Source organism: Eumetopias jubatus, unplaced genomic scaffold (genome assembly GCF_037043125.1).
Source record: "Eumetopias jubatus isolate StellerSeaLion01/CBP00866 unplaced genomic scaffold, mEumJub1_p1.0 scaffold_2, whole genome shotgun sequence".
Lineage (NCBI taxonomy): Eukaryota > Metazoa > Chordata > Mammalia > Carnivora > Otariidae > Eumetopias > Eumetopias jubatus.
The window spans coordinates 142,468,449-142,491,460 of NW_028274808.1; the positions used below are offsets into that span (position 1 = coordinate 142,468,449).

At 35.3% G+C, this 23,012-nt stretch overlaps 1 protein-coding gene across 6 annotated transcripts in view; it reads left to right on the plus strand.

Moving 5' to 3' along the window:
- Nucleotides 1–20,975, plus strand: part of G3BP2 (G3BP stress granule assembly factor 2) — a 73,669-nt gene extending 52,694 nt beyond the window's left edge. For 4 of the 6 annotated variants that reach the window (XM_028100599.2, XM_028100597.2, XM_028100600.2 and 1 more), the window contains exons 2-12: nt 5,946–6,064; nt 8,436–8,517; nt 9,310–9,483; nt 10,354–10,450; nt 11,457–11,559; nt 12,159–12,339; nt 13,315–13,413; nt 17,655–17,757; nt 18,907–19,035; nt 20,073–20,191; nt 20,584–20,975. In XM_028100599.2, coding sequence (XP_027956400.1) covers nt 5,970–6,064; nt 8,436–8,517; nt 9,310–9,483; nt 10,354–10,450; nt 11,457–11,559; nt 12,159–12,339; nt 13,315–13,413; nt 17,655–17,757; nt 18,907–19,035; nt 20,073–20,191; nt 20,584–20,856 — 1,455 coding nt within the window. In that variant the 5' untranslated portion in view covers nt 5,946–5,969 and the 3' untranslated portion in view covers nt 20,857–20,975. The remainder of the gene's footprint in view (nt 1–5,945; nt 6,065–8,435; nt 8,518–9,309; nt 9,484–10,353; nt 10,451–11,456; nt 11,560–12,158; nt 12,340–13,314; nt 13,414–17,654; nt 17,758–18,906; nt 19,036–20,072; nt 20,192–20,583) is intronic. The other 2 variants (XM_028100602.2, XM_028100603.2) reach the window with 2 other exon arrangements.
- Nucleotides 20,976–23,012: the final 2,037 nt, after the last annotated feature.

Here is a 23,012-nt window from a genome sequence, read left to right on the forward strand (position 1 = left end):
CATTTATGTTGTAGCCTGAGATTGTATGCTTTGTGGGCAGCTCCATTGTACTAGTTAGTGATTCACCAAACTTACTTTTAACCAGAAAGTAAGCAAAAAACCTAAGTACTTAACTAAAAGCTGAAGTTCTAGTTGAGGAAGAAACCAAAAATTCCTTTGGTTGATAACAGTTTTTTTTTTTTTTTTTAAGTATTTTGAAATTGAAGAAATCAAAGTATATTGTAGTATGAAGCCCAGTGTGACTTTCTTTTCTTTCTTGTGTATATGTGTTACTTTTCTTTCTCTCCTCCACTTCCCTCTCAATGATATTAAGAGATTCAGAAAAGATAGTGGCAATTGATAGCAATTTCCCATGAGAGCTGGAGTAGCTATGCTTGAGGAATTAGTCTAGGCAAATGGAGAGGAATCATTTTAAGAAACAAAAAAAAGATATTGATGAAGATATACAATATACGGGGATTTTAAGTGGGATAAGATTTCTGACATAGTTGAGGCTCTAAATAGTGAGGGAAACTAGATATAATCATGTTGGTATCTAGATGAATTAAAAGGACCAATTGTTTTTAATTAACAAGGAAACTAAATTTTACAGTATGCATCCCAGTGTGACAGAAATCTCCACATTGTCAAGTGTTCATGGGAAAAGTGGGGTTTAATACATGTAATTTTACTTTAATTAAAAAGATGTTAGATGATTGTTCTTATCTTTGAAGGTGCTAGAGCTAACAACCAACTGAAGATTCTTTATAAGTATCCTTTATTCTTGGCTGTCTTTGTTGAATCGTATAGTCTTGTAGGTTTGACCAGAGATCACATCTCAATTTGTAAATTAGAAAATTAAAATCCAAAAAGGTCATAACTTTTTCATGGTCTTAGTTAAAATCTTTGTCCCATGTTCAGTGTGGTTTTCTAAAATAATTTTTGAAAAAGAAATGGGGGGCACCTGGGTGGCTCAGTCGGTTAAGCATCTGCCCTCAGCTCAGGTCATGATCCCAGAATCCTGGGATCGAGCCCCACATCGGGCTTTGGGCTCCTTGCTCGGCTGGGAACCTGCTTCTCCCTCTGCCCCTCCCCCGTCTTGTGCTCTCTCTAGCTCTCAAATAAATAAACATTTTTTTAGGGGCACCTGGGTGGCTCAGTGAGTTAGGCATCTGCCTTTCTGCTCAGGTCGTGATCCCAGAGTTGTGGGATTGGAGTCCCAGGATGGAACCTGCTTTTTCCTCTGCCTCTCTCTCTCCTCGCACGCTCTCTCTCAAATAAATAAAATCTTAAAAAAAGAAAAAAAGGAATTAAAAAAAGAAATGGATCCAAATCTCAGAAATTGCTTACCTAAGAGTTGGGTACTGCGCTGTGAATAATAAAAACAGCACAATTGTTCTTGTAATCACATTTATTTTGAAGGTGTAATTTGGCTCTTTTCTTTTTTCTCTTGACCAGGTTCTTGTATACATTGGCTGTGTGTGAATTATAAACGCAAACTGTATATTACTCAATCTTCCAAGTCTTAACTTCCTACAACTACCCATACTACCTGTCGGTGGTTCATTTATAATTAAATTCTAATGCTTCTTTGATGCATTCCTTATGTATTGCACTGTTAATTTTCCTACTCTAGGGGAGAAAATGGGAAGATGGGCAAGATGGCAGTTGTTTGTGTAGAACAAATTAGTGTGTCATTAAAAAATAGATAAGTCAGTGAGGTTACTTTTTTCCCTTTTGTCCCTAATATCTTTATCTTCTGGTTGATATGGTTAATTTCCACCAATTATATTTTAGCCCACTAAATTCTTTTTTTTTTTTTAAGTTTTTTTATTCATTTGAGACAGAACATGAGCAGAGGGAGGGGGAAAGGGAGGGGAGAAGCAGATTATCCACTAAGCTAGGACCAACTCTGGGGGCTCAATCCCAGGACACAGAGATCATGACCTGAGCCCAAGGCAGATGCTTAACCATCTGAGCCACCCAGGTGCCCCTAGCCTGCTAAATTCTGACTTATTTTATAAATCAGAGTTAATAGTGAAGAAATAACTGCTTTGTAAGTTATATTTAAGTATAAATTGTAGCACCATTCTACAGGTAACTTCTTTTTGTTTTATCATTCTCTGTGGAAGGAAGCCTCCCTACAGCTAAAGATGGACTCTGCCTAGCCTCTGTATAGCTCTTTGCTTAGGCTCTTACCAGATTAGCATTGCCTTACCTCATCCACCATTTGAGGTTCGCTTTTCAAGTTACCTCCTTTGAATAATTTATTGAATAATCTCTGAAAGTTGCCTTCACTGTGTGTTTACCTTGCCTGTCTCTCTGATCTGTATTGATGATGTGATCACCATACTTCTGTGATTGTGTATATAGATGGCAGGCATTTGAAAGCCTCTCAGACTTTGTTACAATAACTCTTTAGTGTATTTTGACCTTTCTTTGATACTGTTTTATGTATTCAGTACTTTTTTTTTTTTTACTTTACTGTTTATGTATGTGACAAAAATGGTAGGTAAATATATCCTTTATAAATGTGATGGAAGATTGGGGTAAATGACAGAGTGTCATTGTAGAAAATCTGGAAATATGGAAGAGAAAGAAGAAAAACATGGGAATCTTCAAATCCATAAATAGTCCCTAATAGCATTTCTATTATTCACCATTTGAACAAAACTATGTTGTACATAGCTATTTTATTTAGAGGATAAGTTAGCATCTTCCCACATCTTAGTATTATTTTAGCATCAGTTACAGTATTAAAGTATGTATTAATTTTCACATTTTGGTTATTTTATAAAATTTTACTGGATAAGTCTACTGTTCTTCACATTTCCCCATCATTCAAAATAAAAATACTATGTTGCTTGGCTTTGTTACTTTAAATGTAGCAAATGGGGGGCACCTGGGTGGCTCAGTCCTTATGCGTCTGCCTTCGGCTCAGGTCATGATCCCTGGGGTCCTGGGATGGAGCCCCACATTGGGTTCCCTGCTCAGTGGGAAGCCTGCTTCTCCCTTTCTCATTCCTCCTGCTTGTGTTCCCTCTCTCGCTGTCTCTCTCTGTCAAATAAATAAGTAAAATCTTAAAAAAAAAAAATGTAGCAAATGAGAATTCTTTTATGCATTAGGATTTGTTAGTCCTTATTGGAAGTTTTTAGGTTTGGCGGGAAACAAATGGCACCTGAAATGACACTATCTGACTCTGCTTGTGAATTAAATTTTTCTTTCTTTTTTTTTTTTTTTTAAAGAGTTGGTATAAATTGTACGTGGTATAGAATTCAAGGTAGAACAAAGACTGAAGAGCAGACTGGCAGGATTCTAGGCTGGGTTTACCCTGACGTTACAGCTAAGGTAGCAATGGCTGAGTAAGAGGGAGTAAAGAGGAGATGAGTCCCACTGTGTGGGTTTGTTTTTTTTTTTCTTTTCCGAAGTTTATTCTTGAATGTACAACAGACTCCTAGACACACTCATTCTAGCTGTAGGTAGCAACGGATGTTAATGGCAGAGAATCCAGGTGTTTTAAACAGCAGTGGAAGTAGGGGTTACCATCTCCTGATGGAGACACAAGGAACTGCTTACTTTTTGCCAGATTTCTCGATTCTCCCTGTGGCCCAGGGACTCTTCCTTATAACCTTCACTTTAGCTCCTCCAGCTTCTTTTTCTCTTTCTGTTGGAAAGCTTTATCTTCCTCTTCCATCTCCGTGAATTGCTTCAAAGGCTTCTTGCCACTGCTTCATCCCCAGACCCTGCCACTGGAAGCAGTGAATTAACCATTTTTGAAAGCAGGTGAGGCGTTATTGACAGTTTTAAACAGATTGTGGGTTTTTTGTATACTGTTTCAGGACGGTTGTAAAAGGAGAGAAAACCTAATAGAGCATTATGTAAAAGTTGAATTGGGAGTCACTCGGATTGTATAGAGCTAGTCTTGCCTGTAGGCTCTGCCATGGTTTGTTTATTTATAAAGATTTTATTTATTTATATGAGCGAGGGAGAGAAAGAGCATGAGTGGGGGTGGGGGCAGAGGGAGAGGACAAGCAGACTCCCCGCTGAGCGTGGAGCCCCACTGGATTCCAGGACCCTGAGATCATAACCTCAGCTGAAGTCAGACAATCAGCTGAGCCACCCAGGTGCCCCTCTGATTTTTATTTAAAAACATTATCACAATTGTAATGATTATGGCAGGTTATCTTTGGCTATAAAATTTTTTGTTTTAGGTTAAGTGTGACTCTAGGTTTTGACCCAGGTTATGATCTCAGAGTTGTGAGATTGAGCCCTTTGTCCTCTGTGCTGGGTTTGGAACCTGTTTAGGATTCTCTCTCCCCCCACCTCCCTCTGCCCCTCCCCCTCCCTCTCTAAAAAAAAAAAAAGAAACCTACATTGAGATTTATTTGTTAAGCAGGAATTTAAACTGTATCCCAATTTGCGCAGTAAATACACACAGATACTGTTTTTTTTTTCAGTACTTTTAAGTGTAATAGGAAAGGGTATTTGATTATAAATACATATTTAAACAAGTAATATTTAACTTTCTCTTTTTTTCCTCCCTCTTTTCCAATTCCTAATGTTATAATTTTGACTGATGGGGGCTATAACCATATATGTCATTGACTTTGAATGATTGTGTTTCTATTTGTGTTTTGTATTTGTTTTTCTTATTTTTTTTTTTAAGATTTTATTTATTTGACAGAGAGAGTCACAGCGAGAGCGGGAACACAAGCAGGGGGAGTGGGAGAGGGAGAAGCAGGCTTCCCCGTGGAGCGGAGAGCCCGATGCGAGGCTCGATGCGGGGCTCGATGCGGGGCTCGATCCCAGGACCCTGGGATCATGACCCGAGCTGAAGGCAGACGCTTAATGACTGAGCCACCCAGGCGCCCCTGTTTTTCTTATTTTTAAGCCCCCTCCCTGTCAGCATAGATCCTCCCTCCCCCTGCCTTGTGTATTTGTTTTCTTGATCTTATCTTTGAGATTTCAGCTTAGCAGTACTTTATCATAGTTCCTAACCCATTCTGTTTCCTATGTGCTTGTTTATAATCCATGACAGATTATAAACTTTTAAGTTTTTATTTTAATTCCAGTTAAATATATTTAAATATTAACTGGAATTAAAATATACAGTATTACATTAGTTTCAGGTGTACAGTATACTGATTCAGCACTTCCATACATCATGTTGATCACCTATTTAAGCCACCCCCCTGTCCCCCACCTCCCCTCTGGTAGCCATCAGTTTGTTCTCTGGAGTTAAGGGTCTGTTTCTTGATTTGTCTCTTATTTTTTTTCCATTTGCTTGTTTGTTTTGTTTCTTAAATTCCACCAGATTATAAACTTCTTGAGGGTAAAGTCTTAATCTTGTTCACCCACCGGGCTGTCCCCTTTATTAAAGAGCACCTGGCAATGTAGTTAGATGCTTATTACTTAGTTAACGGAAAGAATTTTTTTACATATACCAAATGTAAAAAAATACTATTCTCTGAGTACTCAGGTTATTGCTGATTTTTAATGGTAATTATCATTTTGAAGCAGTGAAATAATTCTAAGGAGAGCGAATACAAAGAAGATACTAGTCAGCACTTTCCCATAAGTCTAATCTCCCGGTCCTGACTTGTGCCTTCTGCCTAGTTTTCAAAAATAAAACATTGTAATCCACAGACCTAGATTATTGTCTCCAGAGGAAAGAGGTACTGTCTGTGAATGGAAAAGACTTGGTTATGGTGTTCATACTGTGAGGCAGCACGGTACTTTCTGGGGAATAAGAAAAAGAACTGTGTGGGGGTGGGCGGGGAGGCATTGAGGAATAGAGACAAAGAGGAACTGCAGATGTTGGAAGTTACCAGTAGTTGTTGAAATTGGTTTTCAATAAATGTATTAATTTTCTTTATTCCTTTTTGTATGGCTAAGAAAATTTGCTTCCTAGAAGTTTACAAAGATGACTTTTTAATAGTTAATCATTCTTGTGTTTGCTCCCTTAGCATTTGACATTGTGCAGCAAAGAAATGGTTATGGAGAAGCCCAGTCCGCTGCTTGTAGGGCGGGAGTTTGTGAGGCAATATTATACTTTGCTGAATAAAGCTCCAGAATATTTACACAGGTAAATTCTAAATGGATTATTTAGTATTTTTATTTAGTTTTGTTTTCTTGAATAGGACTACGTAGTATTGTATTTCTTCATGTTCTGGTTGTTTCTTTGCAAACCATAACCAATATTTTAATTGTCTAATGGCTAAAATCATTTTTTCAAGTTTTTAAAAAATGAGATCCATAGGGGTGCCTGGGTGGCTCAGTCAAGTGTCTGGCTCTTGATCGCAGGGCCGTGAGTTCAAGCCCTGTTTTATTAAAAAAAAGAAATCCACGGTAAAAAAAAAAAAAAAAAAAAGTCTTCACATTATATCCCATTATATATAACACATTCATGTTCACAATTATATCCTTCAGTATTTTGTATTTCATTTAAATAAACCTTGGGCTTGACCAACTAATGGGTTCTAGTCTGCACTTTGAAATCGTAGTCATTAGTTGACTTTTTTTTAAGTTCCTTATAGCAATGTTAGAAAATGAATCATTTAAGTGATTATACTTGTGAAAATTTCTTCTGATTGATCTGCAAAATAGTATTTCTTGGTAAAACAGCAGTAGTAGCCTTGTTTACTATTTTGGCAGGAGTTGGACATCTGTAAGCTTATTTTTTCCAGAAGTTGAAATGAAATTGATTTATATTGTGAGTAGTATTTATAATTTTTGTTCTTCCTGTGTATTTTAGCAGGTGAAAGATAAATGATCCTTTTATAAGGATTAGGTTTTGCAAGTTTTTGTTGGAGAACACACCAGCCACCTTGAGTTAAGGGATAAATTATTGCCACTTCATATGGGAAAAGCTGTTAAAAGGACTTATTTTCTTTTAGCTAGGTCCTTTTTATAAGTATGCTGGGCATTCCAAAGTTAGATTTTGCAATATGTCTTGTATTATTCCATAAGACATTTTTCTATAACAAATACCCCTCCTCAAAAAAGAAGAATACCTGTACATTTTTCTAATTATAGAAATAAAAGATATTCTTGCTGACAGTGTATATAGTTTGGGGTGGGGAGGGGAGAATGGAATTAATAGGGCCTTTCCTTGTCTGAAATTTAGTCTTTTTTAATGTAGGTATTAGCATGTTTTTGTGTTTTTGTTTTTTTTTGTAGTGACTTAATAAGACTCTCCACCATCATTTCAAAAAACCCCATAAACTTCTGTTTTATACTTAGCTTATATAACCAGTTTACCTATTAATGAAAATCAGTTTGTAATTTTTCACTTGTTAAGAAACTGTGATCATTATCCTTATACATGCATCTTTGTGCACTTTTCTAGTTATTTTCTTAAGTTCCTAGAAGCAGAATTGTTAAATCAAAGTTATAATTATTTCTAAGGCTTTTCCTACACTTAACAGCCAAGTTGTCCTCCAGAAAAATGGTAGAAGTTTACATGTTTGCCAGTGGTACATGTGAGAAAATAGTGTAAACTTAAAAATACAGGTAGTAGTTAAAAACATGGACTGTGGAACTAGACTGTCTGGGTTCATGTCTTAGCTACCCCACTTGATTAGCGTGTGGCCTTAGGAGAGTTAATTTCTTCTGAACCTCAGTTTGCTCATTTATATAATAGTGCTTATTTCATGAGGTTGTTAGGGGAGGGGTAAATAAATTAATATATGTAATGCACTGAGAGCATTGCTTGGCATAGATGAAGTCTTAAATGTTTCATTAACAATAGGAGCTGAGTTCTCTTTATGAAAATATTAATTTTGCATGTTTGATAACCTTAATTTAGAAAGATACTAATTCTAATTGCTTTAGGTAATGCCAGAGAAATACTAATTAATCATGTACTTAAGAGTAGTATAAAATATTAATGAGATATCAGATACTGAAATAATGTAGATTTTCTTATTTGGTCTCTGAATTATTTCAATGATTGTAAATCTAACTAAACTGCTTTAATCTAAGCTTTTGGAATTAGTAATCATTTGGAACTTTGAGTAGAATGTTAAACAGCAACAGCAACCGATTCCCAAACAAATCTAGAGAATTGAGTTTTGTATCTAAAGGGAAAAACTGGGTCAATTACCCAGCATCAGTTATTTAGAATGTATTTTGAATATCTCATTCTTCCACTTGAAAAAATAGATGTGATAGGAATCAGATGAGAATTACAAATAATTGAGTGTATTTTCAGTGTGCCAGGCCTGAATCCTATCGTTACTCATTTAATCCTTACAAACAGCCCTGTGGAGTAGTTACTGTTACTGTGTTTGATAACCAAGGAAACTGAACTTAAGGACCATAAGTAACTTTATCAGAATTATACAACGAGTGACAAAGCCAGACATGCAAGCTAGGTCTGTTTTATACCAGAACTCTCCTGCCTCTTAGGCTTCTCTTGACAGTTGAATGTTAATCAAATATCATTGGCTTTACAGGTTTTATGGCAGGAATTCTTCCTATGTTCATGGTGGAGTAGATGCTAGTGGAAAGCCCCAGGAAGCTGTTTATGGCCAAAATGTAAGTATCAATTTCATACATACATTTTAGATTTTTTTCCCTTTTCTTGGTGTTAAGATAGTTGAAAATAGCCTTTTTGTGTGCCGATGGATTTCTTCCTGAATGTGATCTTTACTTGTAACTAGAAATTTATGTTACAATAGTTGTTAAATGAGCTTTCATTTCTTATAAATATCCATTTATAAGGGTGCTACACTGGATAGGATACAAAGAAGCGCTAGGAAATTATCTATCCTTGATGTATTTTGTACATGAAACAGTTAAGAACAATATATTAAGTTTATACAAATATGGGCTAAACCTTATGTACAGGAATGCACAGAAGGTTATGTGCTTTATGACATTATAGAGGATATGGGACTTTAGTTAGATGCTGAATTACAAAAATTGGCCTTAGTGTACAAGAGGAAATTAAAAGCAGAAGAAATGGCACCAACAAACTTTACCAGTAAAGTAAAATCAGCTGTGAGGTCAAGGAGTAGTCAACACAGTTTGTATGAATGATTTAAAACTTAATACAGAATACTGGGAGAGAGCTAATAAAGCCCATATTATTGCTTAATATGAGATAGCCATAGTGATCTCTTGTATTGAGCTGTGACATGTTGAAAATGGTGGTTTAGGAACATCAACCTGGCAGGAATGCATATCATGGTGGAAGGGATTCAGATGAGGCAGAAAGATTATGTAATTAATATTTTAGAGTTAGGAGGAAATCAGTGAAGCTCTATAGTATTAAGTAATAAAATATCATAACAGTTTGTATTTCTTCCTTCCTTTCTTCTATTAAAGGATATACACCACAAAGTATTATCTCTGAACTTCAGTGAATGTCATACTAAAATTCGTCATGTGGATGCTCATGCAACCTTGAGTGATGGAGTAGTTGTCCAGGTTATGGGTTTGCTATCTAATAGTGGTCAGCCAGAGAGGAAGTTTATGCAAACCTTTGTTCTGGCTCCTGAAGTAAGTTTTCATTTGTATGATTTTATTTGATTGTTATTAGTTGGCGTGCTGTCCAGAGTTCTTTTTACAGGTTTATATATGCATGTAGCTAAACTTGAGAAATTGGTATTGAACCCGTTGGTAAACATTTGACTCTTGAGCAACACAGGGATTTGGAGCACCGACCTCCCGGGCAGTTGAAAATCCACATACAGCTTTTGACTTTTCAAAAACTTAACTCTATGATAGCCTATCATTGACCAGAAGCCATACTGATAGTATAAATAGTCGATTAACACATATTTTATAGTTTATATGTATTCTGTAATTCTATATTGTATTCATACAATAAAGTAAGCTAGAGAAAGGAAAATGGTATTACATAAGAGAATACATTTACAGTACTGTAACGTATTGAAAAAAATCATGTGTAAGTGGACTCGTGCAGTTCAAACTTGTGTTGTTCAAGGGTCAACTGTAATTTGAGCTTTGTGTGTGTACACTGTCTTTTTCATTTTATCTTTTTCACTTTGCCTATTTAGAAATTAAAGTCTACTGATACAAATGTATCAACAGATTTACTAAGATTACAAGAATAATACAAAAAGTATCTTATTTAGTAAGTTATATGTTAAAATGGCAAAGTTTCATTTGTTAATTAGTCTTGGTTCTCTTCTGTTGAGTACCCATTTCTCGAGTTCCAATATTTGAATGACCTATAGTATACTTTATATTAATATAGCATGTTTAATTTTAGAAAATTATACTGAGTCTACATAATATTTCTATAGTGTTAAAATAGATATTGCATATGCCATGTAATTTGTTTTTTTTATGCAGTGCCACATTTATGAGTATTTAATGGAATATTTGGATTTTGTTTTCCTGTAGGGATCTGTTCCAAATAAGTTTTATGTTCACAATGATATGTTTCGTTACGAAGATGAAGTATTTGGTGATTCTGAACCAGAACTTGATGAAGGTGAGGGTAAGATAGAAGGCTTCTATCAGTATTCTTTAAGGACATGAAAAGTACGAAACTTAAAGAAATTTGCCTCTATTGTAATTGAGTCAAACCCCTTTTTCTCCTTTTTGTTAAAAAGAAATAGGAATTGACTGTATGACATTATATAAAAATCAGACATAGAAAGTAAAACAAATTTCAGTCTCATCCTCTATATATAACCAAGAGTTTGTGCCTATTATAGAATTTTGTTGTATCCCATCCTTGGATGTACTTATTTTTATAAAAATGGAATTATGCTGGTTCAAAGCTTGCTCTTTTCTATTTAATATATCTCTGGCTGTCAAGTTTTTGTCTGTATCATAATTATTGATCTTTCATTTATTAGTTTTCATTATTGTACTATTGAATAGGTGTGACATAAGAAACTGAGTTACAGCTTAATATAATTTATTTCCTATCCTTTCCTTTTCTTACTACTAGATCATTTTTAAAGAAAGGGACACCTGCATGGCTCAGTCAGTTAAGTGTCAGGCTCTTGATCTTGGTTTAGGTCTTGATCTCATGGTCATGAGTTTGAGCCCTGCATTGGGCTCTGCGTTGGGCTTCACACTGGGTGTAGAGCCTACTTAAATAAATAAAGGGACTCCTGGGTGCTCAGTTGTTTAAGCGTCTGCCTTCAGCTCAGGTCATGATCCTGGGGTCCTGGGTTCGAGTCCTGCATTGGGCTCCTTGCTCATCGGGGAGCCTGCCTCTGCCTGCTACTCCCCCTGCTTGTGCTTACTCTCTTGCCTGCTCTCTCTCTCTCTCTCTGACAAATAAACAAAATCTTAAAAAAATAAAAATAAATACCAAACTTCATCTTGCTTGCTTTTCAGTTAAGAGAACAGGGAATCCTGCATTTGAATGCCTTAGTAAGGAAAAGGTCAATTTTTAAAACTATCCTATCACTTCCTTAAACATTTAAAATATGCATGTGAAATAGTGTGTTGAGTCTCTTAAAAAAGAAATGTGTGTTCTGTATTGTCAGAATCAGAAGATGAGGTAGAAGAGGAACAAGAAGAAAGGCAACCATCTCCAGAACCTGTGCAAGAAAATGCTGATAGTGGTTACTATGAAGCTCACCCTGTGGCGTAAGAATAGTGTTTGCAAGGCCAAATTTGGTCTAAGCTATAATGTAGTTGCTAGGTGGTTTTTGTTCCTAGGATTACTGTTAGAAGGAAAATTTTTTTTTTTTTTTAGAAGTAAATTTTTGATAAAGTACCTGTCAGGCCAGTATTGGAGCACTATATATAGTGTTCAAATATATATATATAAAAAATATATATTTTTATATATTATATATATATATATGCAAGAAATTTGGAAAGAGTTGTTTTATTTACAAAAAAAATTGAACATGGTTTTGCCCAAAACAGTGTGTACTTACTGATAATGCAGAATAGTTGGGACAGCACAGCATTTTATTTTATTTTTATAAATATGTGGTTTGTTTATAGGTAGTACTGAAGTAAACATTTTTAGTAATTTAATAATTCCATTTAAAAATGTTGGGGTTAAAGAAATGCTGCTTAAGACTGTTATTCCTTCTGCCTTCAAGTTCTTACTGGACTTTTGCTTCAAAACAGCTTATTACTAGTTATGCTCATTAGATTAGTGAAATACTAATTTTGTTTTATTAGAACTGATCATTTCATTCATACTGAAAAATGAACAAAATATTTTATTATAGTAATGGCATAGAGGAGCCTTTGGAAGAATCCTCTCATGAACCTGAACCTGAGCCAGAATCTGAAACAAAGACTGAAGAATTAAAGCCGCAAGTGGAGGAGAAGAACTTAGAAGAGTTAGAGGAGAAGTCTACTTCTCCTCCTCCCGCTGAACCTGTTTCTCTGCCACAGGAACCACCAAAGGTTAGATCAAAGGAACTCTTTAGGCCTGTAACAGCACACTTTCACATTTGGTGCCAATGATGAAGGATGACCTTTGTTCTATTATGTTAAATGGTTTAATATAGTAAACTATGATTTTTTTATGTATATGAAAGCTGTGGGGTTTTTGCAATCCTGAGGAAATTCCTTTGTATTCACATTCCCCCCTCCCCCCCAATACCCCTAAGAGTGAAACTTAGGATTAATTCTTGTCTGTATGCAGTGTTTAGTCTCTTACATGAAATTATTTGAGTCCATGTATAAAGCTGAGAGTTGCTCTTCCATTCTGTATTAAGTCCTCTATGCACGATGCAACTGGAGTCATGAAATTTCCCAACTTAAACAAGTTGGCCTATTAAAAGAAGAGATACCGTTATTTCTGGTTAAAATGGGAGCAATTTCCTTATACACCAAATAAACTATCTTGGAAAGATAAGTGACACCCATAGTGTATCATTTAAGCCTTCCTAAAACATCTTTTATCTTTCTGTAAAGTAGAAGGTTAAAGTATATATGAGCAGTGAGAGGAGATTCCTTGTTCAATTTGTGAATGTCTGTTAAAGTTTCCAGTGAGTACTCTCTTCTTTCCTATCCTTCCCCTCAACACCATCACACACCTTATCTTCCCCCAAAAGGGGAAAGAAATTGGTTCTATTAGGTTCTTTTTTTTCTAGCATGTGTAGTTAGTGGTTTTGTTTGCCATTGCTCATCTCCTTAGAGCAAATAGGAACTTGTGGATTTATTTAGTAGTTCAGACAAAACAAATAATCTTGCATAATGAGATTTTGAAAGCTGGCACATAGACTGGCATGTGTGTGTGTGCCTTTCTTTTGAGGAGTCCTCCAATATAGAACAATAGTTTAGAAATGAAAAGAAAATATATATTTGGAAGTTTCCCTATAGGAATGTTGGTGGTTTTCCATGATTAGTAGTCTAGGTTTGTTGCATTTCCTGCAGGCTTTCTCCTGGGCTTCAGTGACCAGTAAAAACCTGCCTCCTAGTGGTACTGTTTCTTCCTCTGGAATTCCACCCCATGTTAAAGCACCAGTCTCACAGGTAACCAATCTGTGAACACATTGGATTGTATCCTTGTTACATTGCCAATTGCTTATCTTTTTTATACTTCTTTAAATGAGTCAATCAGAAATTATGGATTACATATACAAAAAAATTGTATTAAATGTCAGTGCACCCACTTTAAATGCCAAATCTCTATCATCTGCATAGGTGGTATTTGGGGTTTGGGTGTGAACTACACATTAAGTTGGTTTGATTGATAGATGGATAGACAGTCATTTAAAAGGCTTCTTAAAATAACAAAAAAATGTTCCTTTTAAAGTTTTAAAATTTATTTAGGAAAAATATTTTAAGGAAAGGCACAAAGTAGTATGGCATTATAAAAATCACTGTTTAAAAAAGAAAAAAAAGATTCAAAAAATACACTGCCTAAGCTCTCAGTCTGTAAGTGGTTCACTCTGTTTAATTGAAGCCTGTACCAACTTATGACTGTAGTGTTCACTTAACTGATCATTCCAGTATTCTGCTTTTCATCTGTTTGTCATCTTACCCATTTCAGAGCTTTCAAAAACATTGAAAATAAGACACTGGCTACCTGATGGGTTTATTAGATACAGTTTAGAAATCACTAAAATTATTAAATTTATAGTACAGTTAAAAGGTATTCAATTCTTTTTTCTACATTTTGAGTCAAACATTATTCCACTAAAAAATTTGCATTTAAAATGGTTAGTGCATATACAGTTATTTTTGTATACGCCTCATATGCTCTAAACAGTGAAACTTTGAGGCTTCAAAAAAGTAGTAATCATTAGACAGTCTTCATGGTGTTGGTACATGTAGTCAGCTACATAATAGAATACATGGCCTCAAGATACCTGTTTTTTCAGCTAACGTTCAGGAAATGCTGAATAATGTCAGATCACAAACCAGAATTCTGTTTTAGTGAAGAAAATTAATTTGTCAAGTATTGGTTGTGCTTTTCAACCCTTCTGAAGACCTGATGAGTGACGTCTGAATTTTCTTTTGAAATGCTTGATTTCTTATCAGATTTGCATTTGGAATCCTTTGGATTGTTACTGCATCTTCTGAGTGTTGGCTATATTTTATTCTTACTGCTAGTTAAAAGTTAAAATAGCTAGTGCTTATTATGCCTTTAGTATGTGCCAGGCGTTGTGTAAAGTACTTTATATTCATTCTCATCTAATCCTCACGGTCACCCTGTAAGGGTGGTTACTGTTTCACAGATGAGTAAATTGAGGCCTAGAGTATCTCAACCTAAGATCAGACAGCTGTATAAATAGCATATTGCTTCACTTTGAATTCATGCAGTTAGACACCAGCGTCCCTTTGTGACTCATTTAAACCTATAGGTTTCTTTAGCCCTTTGGAGGGGAATGTATCTCCATTTACAACAAAGAAGAGTACTATATTCAAGGCATGTCTGAATTACATTAAATCCTATCCTTTTGCCCAGGGGAAATTTTTGTTCTTTTAGTTTTGAGGTTGTTTTTTTTTTTTAATTGTAGGAGATTAGATTGTATTTTCCAACCCATACCCGTATTAAGACATATTTAAACATGTACAGTTTAAGCCTTAACTTTCTGGGGCGCCTGACTAGCTCAGTCGGTAGAGCATCCAACTCTTGATCTTCGGGTTGTGAGTTCCAGCCCAACATTGGGTATAGATCTCACTTAAATAAATTAAACTTAAAAAAAAACAACAACAAAAAACCTTTCTGATCTTTTTAGGCTATATTTAGAATGGATTCATGATTTTTCCACTTGATTTAATAAATCCTTCAATTTAATTACTTTGTAGTATATCCATTGCCTTAACACTTTTAGCATAGTTTAGTGAAAGGAGAATTAAATTTAATTCAGTGTATTGGTAGGAATTAACTTAGAAGTAGGTAAGTTAATTTTTTGGTGAAAAGGTTTTACCTGGAAATTGACTAGATTATCTAAGCAGCTTATGTTCAGTTAAAGAACTTATTGTGGTTTTATCTGCTGTCATTGGTTTGATTTGATGGTTCCATTTTTATTTCATATTCTGTTTGACCTTCTTTTGTGGAATTTGTCATCTGAGCACACTTTGTGGTTGCATGGAATTAATTTGTAAGGCTCTAAAGTGTAGTATGTGAGATGTTAACCATTTTATCTTGTTGGAGTAAATAGTTCTAATGATGAAATTGAGCCTGAAGAACTATAAATGCACAGCTGGCTTAGTTGACATAAATTAATCAGTTATTGAAAGGAATATTGTTAGATCTTGGTCTCGTTTTTTTTTTTGCATTAGCATCCTCAAATACCTTCTGAAAGTCAGGTTGCTAAATCACTGTATGAATAATTTGAAAGACATTAGAAATTACTTAAGTTTGTTTTTAATTTTAAATCCTTAAAGGATAATGAACTTTTCTGTTTTGCTACTTGCTGTTATTTTTGTTTTGGTAATCAGTTTTGAAAAAAATTTAAATTAGGTTAGTGAGGACACCTCTTAAGTTCTTTGATATTCTTTGGATTCAGTGTGTCTAAGGTTTTTCTGAAATTTTTAGATTAAAAGGTACATTTGCTATTTTTATTAATTTCCTAAACACACTAGCTTCATCAAACTTTGTTAGGGTACATCTGTTCTTTAATTCTGTTTTATATTCATACTGAAATAAGTTGGTGCTTTTAGGCCCCCTTAGTGTAGTGAAATTCATAAATAACTGCCCTTTTTAGGCATCACATTTCGGGTCAAATTACCATCTAGTGTTAAACTCCAAATACAAATAGCAATGGTCCCAGGGTTATAATCCCTTGTCAGGCATAGAACTTGTTAAAGAACTAAAAATGTAATTTAATTTTAAATGAACGAAGAGTTACTGAACATCTATGCCTAACATCGCTCTGCTTGTTTTTTGGGTGTTACAGAAATGAATTAAGATAAGATACAATCCTTAGGGTAATAAATATATATAAATGAGAAAACTGGAGAGAGTTAAAAAAATTATTTTTTTAACTAGCAAAGTTTTAGAACATGGGAAGCAACTTGATCTTGAGGGAAATGGGAAATCTTCATGGAAAAACAACTTGGAAAGATATAGACATCTGTTAAAAACTGCTAGGATAGGAATTAATATGCATTTTGATTACAGTGGGTGAAATCCTTTAAAGTAAATTGTCATTTTTGGAAGAAACATAACTCTTCATATCAAAATTTGTCCTTGTAAATTACGATATTCCAGTTATATAAATGATGAAAGAGTTTGAGACACTGGCTGGACTGAGGTCCTCAGAGATGATCAGACATGAAGACAGGCTGAAATCACTAGTTTTCTGACTTTGAGAACATTTTCTTTATATCCTGCTGAGTGTTTTCAGCATTCTTTGAAGGTGTATATTGTCTCTTCCTTGGACCATAAATATTTGGGCAATAGATGGCCGAAGAGTATGGGAATACTGAAAATGTCACTGTATTGAGGAAAAGGTAAAAGCAGATGCAGATGTTATTTTGTCGTAAAATAGTTAATTATATGTGTAATTAAGCAGTTGGCAGAAATTTTTGGAAGTCCTCTTAAAATGTCCTATTACTACTCCTTACCTGGCCCTGCCCCAAGGTGCAGTGAAAGAAAATTGGTGGGGTCATTCCTTAAATAGTTGCCTACCTTTTCCATAAGGAAGAACAGTAGGGAGCTAAAGGACTCCTTGATTCTGAGGTGTTTTATACATGTTTCTGTCTTGTTTATTTAATTTTAACTTAAAGGTAGGATTTTTTAGTTGCTAGAGTAAGCTGAATTGTATATTTTGAACTATCCATTGTTTTAAGATTTATTTATGTGGCGGGGTTTAGAAGATACTGGCTAAGCACTTACATTTGAAGGGCAGCTAGATAATTAGAAAGTATGTGTCATAATTTTGTCTAAAATAAAGATGGCTATTTTGCATATGCATTTACATGGAGTGGCTCATCTTGCATTTTTGTGATTTTTTTGTAACAGTACCTTTAATGCTGTCTCAGTGTGGATATAAATTTATTGAAAAAATGTGGTTGTAAAAAGCAGCTTATTTTGAGTTATATATCCTTGAATGGGAAAACAAACCTACCCTACAGTCCTAGATTGGTACAGAATATCTTTATAAAAATTTATTCTTCACATACATAGGACACTATGTTAAAAATATTCTAAACTTAAAATTACCATTATGTGTGCTGGTGACTTGCTGGTAGTTGCTTTAGTTGTTTTGTCTCCTATGGAATGAGTTTCTTTATAATGTGTTTTTTCCCTTGTATTTTAGCCAAGAGTTGAAGCTAAACCAGAAGTTCAGTCTCAGCCACCTCGTGTGCGTGAACAACGACCTAGAGAACGACCTGGTTTCCCTCCTAGAGGACCAAGACCAGGTGAGTCAGCCACCTCTGTGGCCTTTCGCTTTTAGTACTTGGAAAGTTGGAAAAGACTGAACTTAAAATACTATAATGTGCTTTATATACAGTTCCTTTCAATACAAAATTTCTTAAAGGTTTAAGTAACTTGCTAAAGTACAGTCTGGGGCAGAACAACTGACTTGTAGGGGAGGATTAGATGCCATGTGATGGAGACATGTATTTTGAAGGTGTAAAAATTTTGAGAAAGATTTTATTTGGTTATTGTCACTGGTTCTAAGAATTCAAAACCGAGCTGCCAATAACCTACTCTCTTACTTAGCGCTCTTATCTCTTCACAGATAAACAATAAGCACACCCTGATTCTTCTTATTTTGATTGTCTTAGGTATTAAGTAAGTTGCCATGATTTTTGACTTGTTTCCATTGTTAGCTAATATATGTAGCATCTCTATTTGAATTCTATAAGTATGTTTAGATTGCTTTTGGGAGGAGGTGGGAGATAGTATCTATTAATAGCATATGTAATTTTCCCCACAAAAGTAAAATAAAGTGATGTGTTACTAAACCAGAAGTCATGGGAACTGGGGTTTGTCCTAGCTTTGCTACTGCTTGAGTTTATGGTCTTCGGTGAGACCCTTAAAATATGAGCTTCTCTTATGCCATTTAGTTATTACACAAACTTTTCTTATGTGATGCCTTTCTTAATATGCCTCACTGTGTTCTTGTGTTATTGGGAGGATCAATGCAGACTATCTAAATAAGATATTATTACTATTAAATTTACTGATTTGGCTATAATTTCATACAACCAAAGATTAATTTGCAAACCTCAAAATACTAAACAATATCTGAAATTTGTTTGGTTCCTGGGTGATGGCAAGAGTTTGGTTAAGGAGGAACATTTGTACTAATGTTGGACTTTCATATAATCAGACCAGTAGATCTAGAAGAAGGTACTTTAGAGGTCTCGTCAGTACCCTCACTTTACACTTTGTGTCATGTTGTTTTTTAACTAATCTACTAATAATAGGCACTTCCACCTCTGTTCAAGGAGTTCACTCTCTTATTAAACTAAAACAAGAATATCTATTGTACATTCATTGCTTCGAGCTTAGTTATTATGTGACATTATAAACCTTAATATCTGTCCTATTCCTTTTCTCAGGCCGAGGAGATATTGAACAGAACGAATCTGACAACCGTAGAATAATTCGCTATCCAGACAGTCATCAGCTTTTTGTTGGTAACTTGCCACATGATATTGATGAAAATGAACTGAAAGAGTTCTTCATGAGTGAGTAGTTTATTTTACTTTATTGGAAAATTAAGCAGGGGGGAATAGAGCTTTTCTCATAATATAATTAGAACTTTTTAGAAAAGCTTTTCTCTGTAAACTGTAGGTCTCCAGGTACCAATCACTTTAATTGATCAGAAGGGAGTAGAAGGTTCTGTTAGATGTTTCCCATGACTGTACTTAGTGTTGACTGGCCTAGTTGGAGAGGGTAAAAAAAAGAGCTGATTCAGCCTTAAATCTGGGGATGGGATTCTTTTGGAAAATATAAGTCAGAAATAGAAAATATCATTGTCTTTGTAAAATCTTGCATGTAACTTTCCTTTGGAGAGGACTGATTCAGAAGGGTAACAAACCAAGCAGCCAGGCTAGTTGTTGGCATCTTTGCGTGAATGACTTGTATGAGTGAATGTACCTTGGTTGTCACTGGATGTAGCAGCTTGTAACTTGTTTTGAATTGGTTCAAGTAGATTAAGGTATTTCTCCTCAACAATTAAAGCTACAAAGTATTCTATTAAAACATGTATCATATGATCTCACTGATAGGAGGAATTCTTAATCTCAGGAAACAAACTGAGTGTTGCTGGAGTGGGGGGTGGGAGGGATGGGGTGGCTGGGTGATAGACATTGGGGAGGGTATGTGCTATGGTGAGCGCTGTGAATTGTGTAAGACTGTTGAATCACAGACCTGTACCTCTGAAACAAATAATACATTATATGTTAAAAAAAAAAAAGATAGTAGGAAGGGAAAAATGAAGGAGGGGAAATCGGAGGGGGAGACGAACCATGAGAGACTATGGACTCTGAGAAACAAACTGAGGGTTCTAGAGGGGAGGGGGGTGGGGGGATGGGTTAGCCTGGTGATGGGTATTAAAGAGGGCACATATTGAATGGAGCACTGGGTGTTATACACGAACAATGAATCATGAAACACTACATCAAAAACTAATGTTGTATGGTGATTAACATAACATAATAAAATTAAAAAAATGTGAAAAAAAAATTTAACCCTTGGTGTGTAATAATATATATTTTCACAGGTTTTGGAAACGTTGTGGAACTTCGCATCAATACCAAGGGTGTTGGGGGAAAGCTTCCAAACTTTGGTTTTGTGGTTTTTGATGACTCTGAACCAGTTCAGAGAATCTTAATTGCAAAAGTAAGTGACTGAAAGGGTATACATAGTTCAAGACTTTATTATTCCTTATGTAATACTGATTAGGTGCATTTTAAAGCCATAGAAGATCTTTTCTTAATGGTGAAGCTAAAATAGTTTATCAGAAATGGTATTTATGCAAAGAATAAAGATCTGTTAGTAGTTTTAAAGTTTGAGGTGTGGATTTTTTATTTATTATTATTTTTTTACCACACAATTACTTATGACAGTCCAATTTGAGGTGTGGATTATTTTAAATTGCATTATTTGCTCTGGTGAAGAAGGTTGGAACAGATTGCATATTAAAAATTTCCTGGAAGTTTTTTGTCAGGATTTTCTTACATGACGGTTGCTCTCTAAACTGCCTGTGTAAATTTTTTTCTTTCCTCTTAAAGCCAATTATGTTCCGAGGTGAAGTACGTTTAAATGTGGAAGAGAAAAAAACAAGAGCTGCAAGAGAGCGAGAAACCAGAGGTGGTGGCGATGATCGCAGGGATATTAGGCGCAATGATCGAGGTCCTGGTGGTCCACGTGGCATTGTGGGTGGTGGAATGATGCGTGACCGGGATGGAAGAGGACCTCCTCCGAGAGGTGGCATGGCACAGAAACTGGGCTCTGGAAGAGGAACCGGGCAGATGGAAGGCCGCTTCACAGGACAGCGTCGCTGAAGCTCCACTGTTGGCAAAGTCTTGGCAGTGGTACATTATTCATCGTGTTTGCATTCTTGTTAATTTTTTTTGGCTTTGGAATGTGACACAGCCTTTTTGATCATTTCTTTGATGTGAAAAGCATCTTTTGGTTATCAGTTAAATTGAGGTGGACATTATTTCCCCAATTTCACAACAGGATTCACATTGTTAATTTATAAATCTAGACTTGGAGAATTAAGGACTGAGAAATGACCATATCTTAAACTATCTACAACAAAATGAACTTAAAAGGACATGCCCAACTGAATTCAGGTCCTTTGAGTCAAAAAAAAAAAAATCCTCTGCTGCACATTTTGTTTAAGTGTTACTGTTTCTGCCTATTAATGTTGGAAACACAAATAGTGCAATTTGTGCAATTGGAGAATCTTGCCTTTTTTCTTGGCTCCCCCCCAAAATACAACCCAACAGAAACTTGTTATGCACTCATCAAAATGCACTAATGGGTACTCTGAACTCATTAACATTGACATCTGCAACAGGAGGCAACAGGGGAAAAAAAAATCTTTCATCTTTTTTTTCCAGTAGAGAATAGTTTGTGAAATGATGAGGGCATTTTATCTGCTTGCTGTGACCAGCGTGTGTACACATAAACCTTAACAAGACTACAAGTATATTCCAGAAGGGAATCATTTAGTTATGAACTAAATAACAAAAATCAGAACTTCAAATGCTATGGTCTTGAATATTAGACCAGATTTAGTAGCTCCATATCTAAGATTTTTCTACCTGCCCCTCTTCAGTACAGGGATGGCTGGCTGCTCAACACACTCCTCCTCCCTTTTTCCTTTCTTTAAGCTGTGTACAGTGAAAATTGTCTTTACTGTATTTTTGTTCTCTGGTAATGTAATAAGCATGATGGTGCCTTCTATTAATACATCATTCCAGTCTTGCTGGTAATTTTGTACAGTATAGTGTATGAATTGCTGTGCTGCAAAGCCAAACAGCTGCAAAATGTTGAAAAATCATTGAAGTGTATAAAAATTGCAGTATCTTTAAAATCAGTAAAATTGACTAGCATATTATTTACTTTGTTCTTCAGTTAACAACTTTGTGTTCTCTGTGGGAGGGAGTCTTGTGTGTTTGGGAGGGAGAGGGAAGGAGGAGGAAGTCAGTTATTTGAGTAAGTCTCTTGTTGACTTTTCTCTTAGCATGAATGTGAACGTTGAAGCGTATCACTTGAGAGGTGCTTGGAAAAGTCAATCAACTTGATGTACATTTTTTATGACCTTTTTAAAGCAGTCAGATTCCATAAACGACAAGTAAACCTGAAGTGAGGATACTGCAATTTTCAGAGAAAAGAACAGCAGCTCCTAAGTGTTTGCATTTTCTATTTGGGGGGCAGGGAACTGTCATTCATTTTGCACAATTCTTGAACTGATGTCAGCACCCGAGTGGCTCTGAATTTAAGTCTGGGACGACATCTTTTATTTTTACATAAATCTCTAAACAATTCTGTGAGCAAAGTTTGTAGCTGCTGGATTATTGTCTGTCTTTATAGCAAGTTCCAGTAAACCGCAAGTATGGCAAAGGATATCCAATTTTATGCTTGGAGCATTCGGTACATAACAGTTTCTGATGTTTCAGGCTAGGAGTGAGGTAAATTAAGTGTGACCACTTAAAGCTGCTTGTTAGCATGGAAGACTTCTCCATTCTTAGTAAAAACAAAAAAATGCACTTGACATAGTAGCAAACTGGATCTGAATTATGAAACTGTTTGCTATTTAGTAAACTAGCAAATGATGCACATATTTTGTTTTTCATGTACTGGGCAATATAAGTGAAATTAAATCTGTCCTTTTTCCCCCTTGAATGAGGTCTTCCATGTTTGGGGAAAAGTCTTGCACTATTTGCATATATTTTGGGGACACAGATTTCTCATAGTTTCCATTTGGGGGGGCTTAAAGATTTTTTCCTGTTTGAACACTTTTACACTTTCTGATGTATAGTACTTGAAGTTCTTACCAGAAAATTACTTTTGAGTTTTGAAGCCTTTATTCAAACTACTTTTAAATAAGTGGTTTATTGTCAGTGTTTTGTTTTGTTGTTTTTTATAGCATATTTTTCCTCTATTCTTTTATTTCTTTCCTTCCCATTTTAAATATATATATAATTTC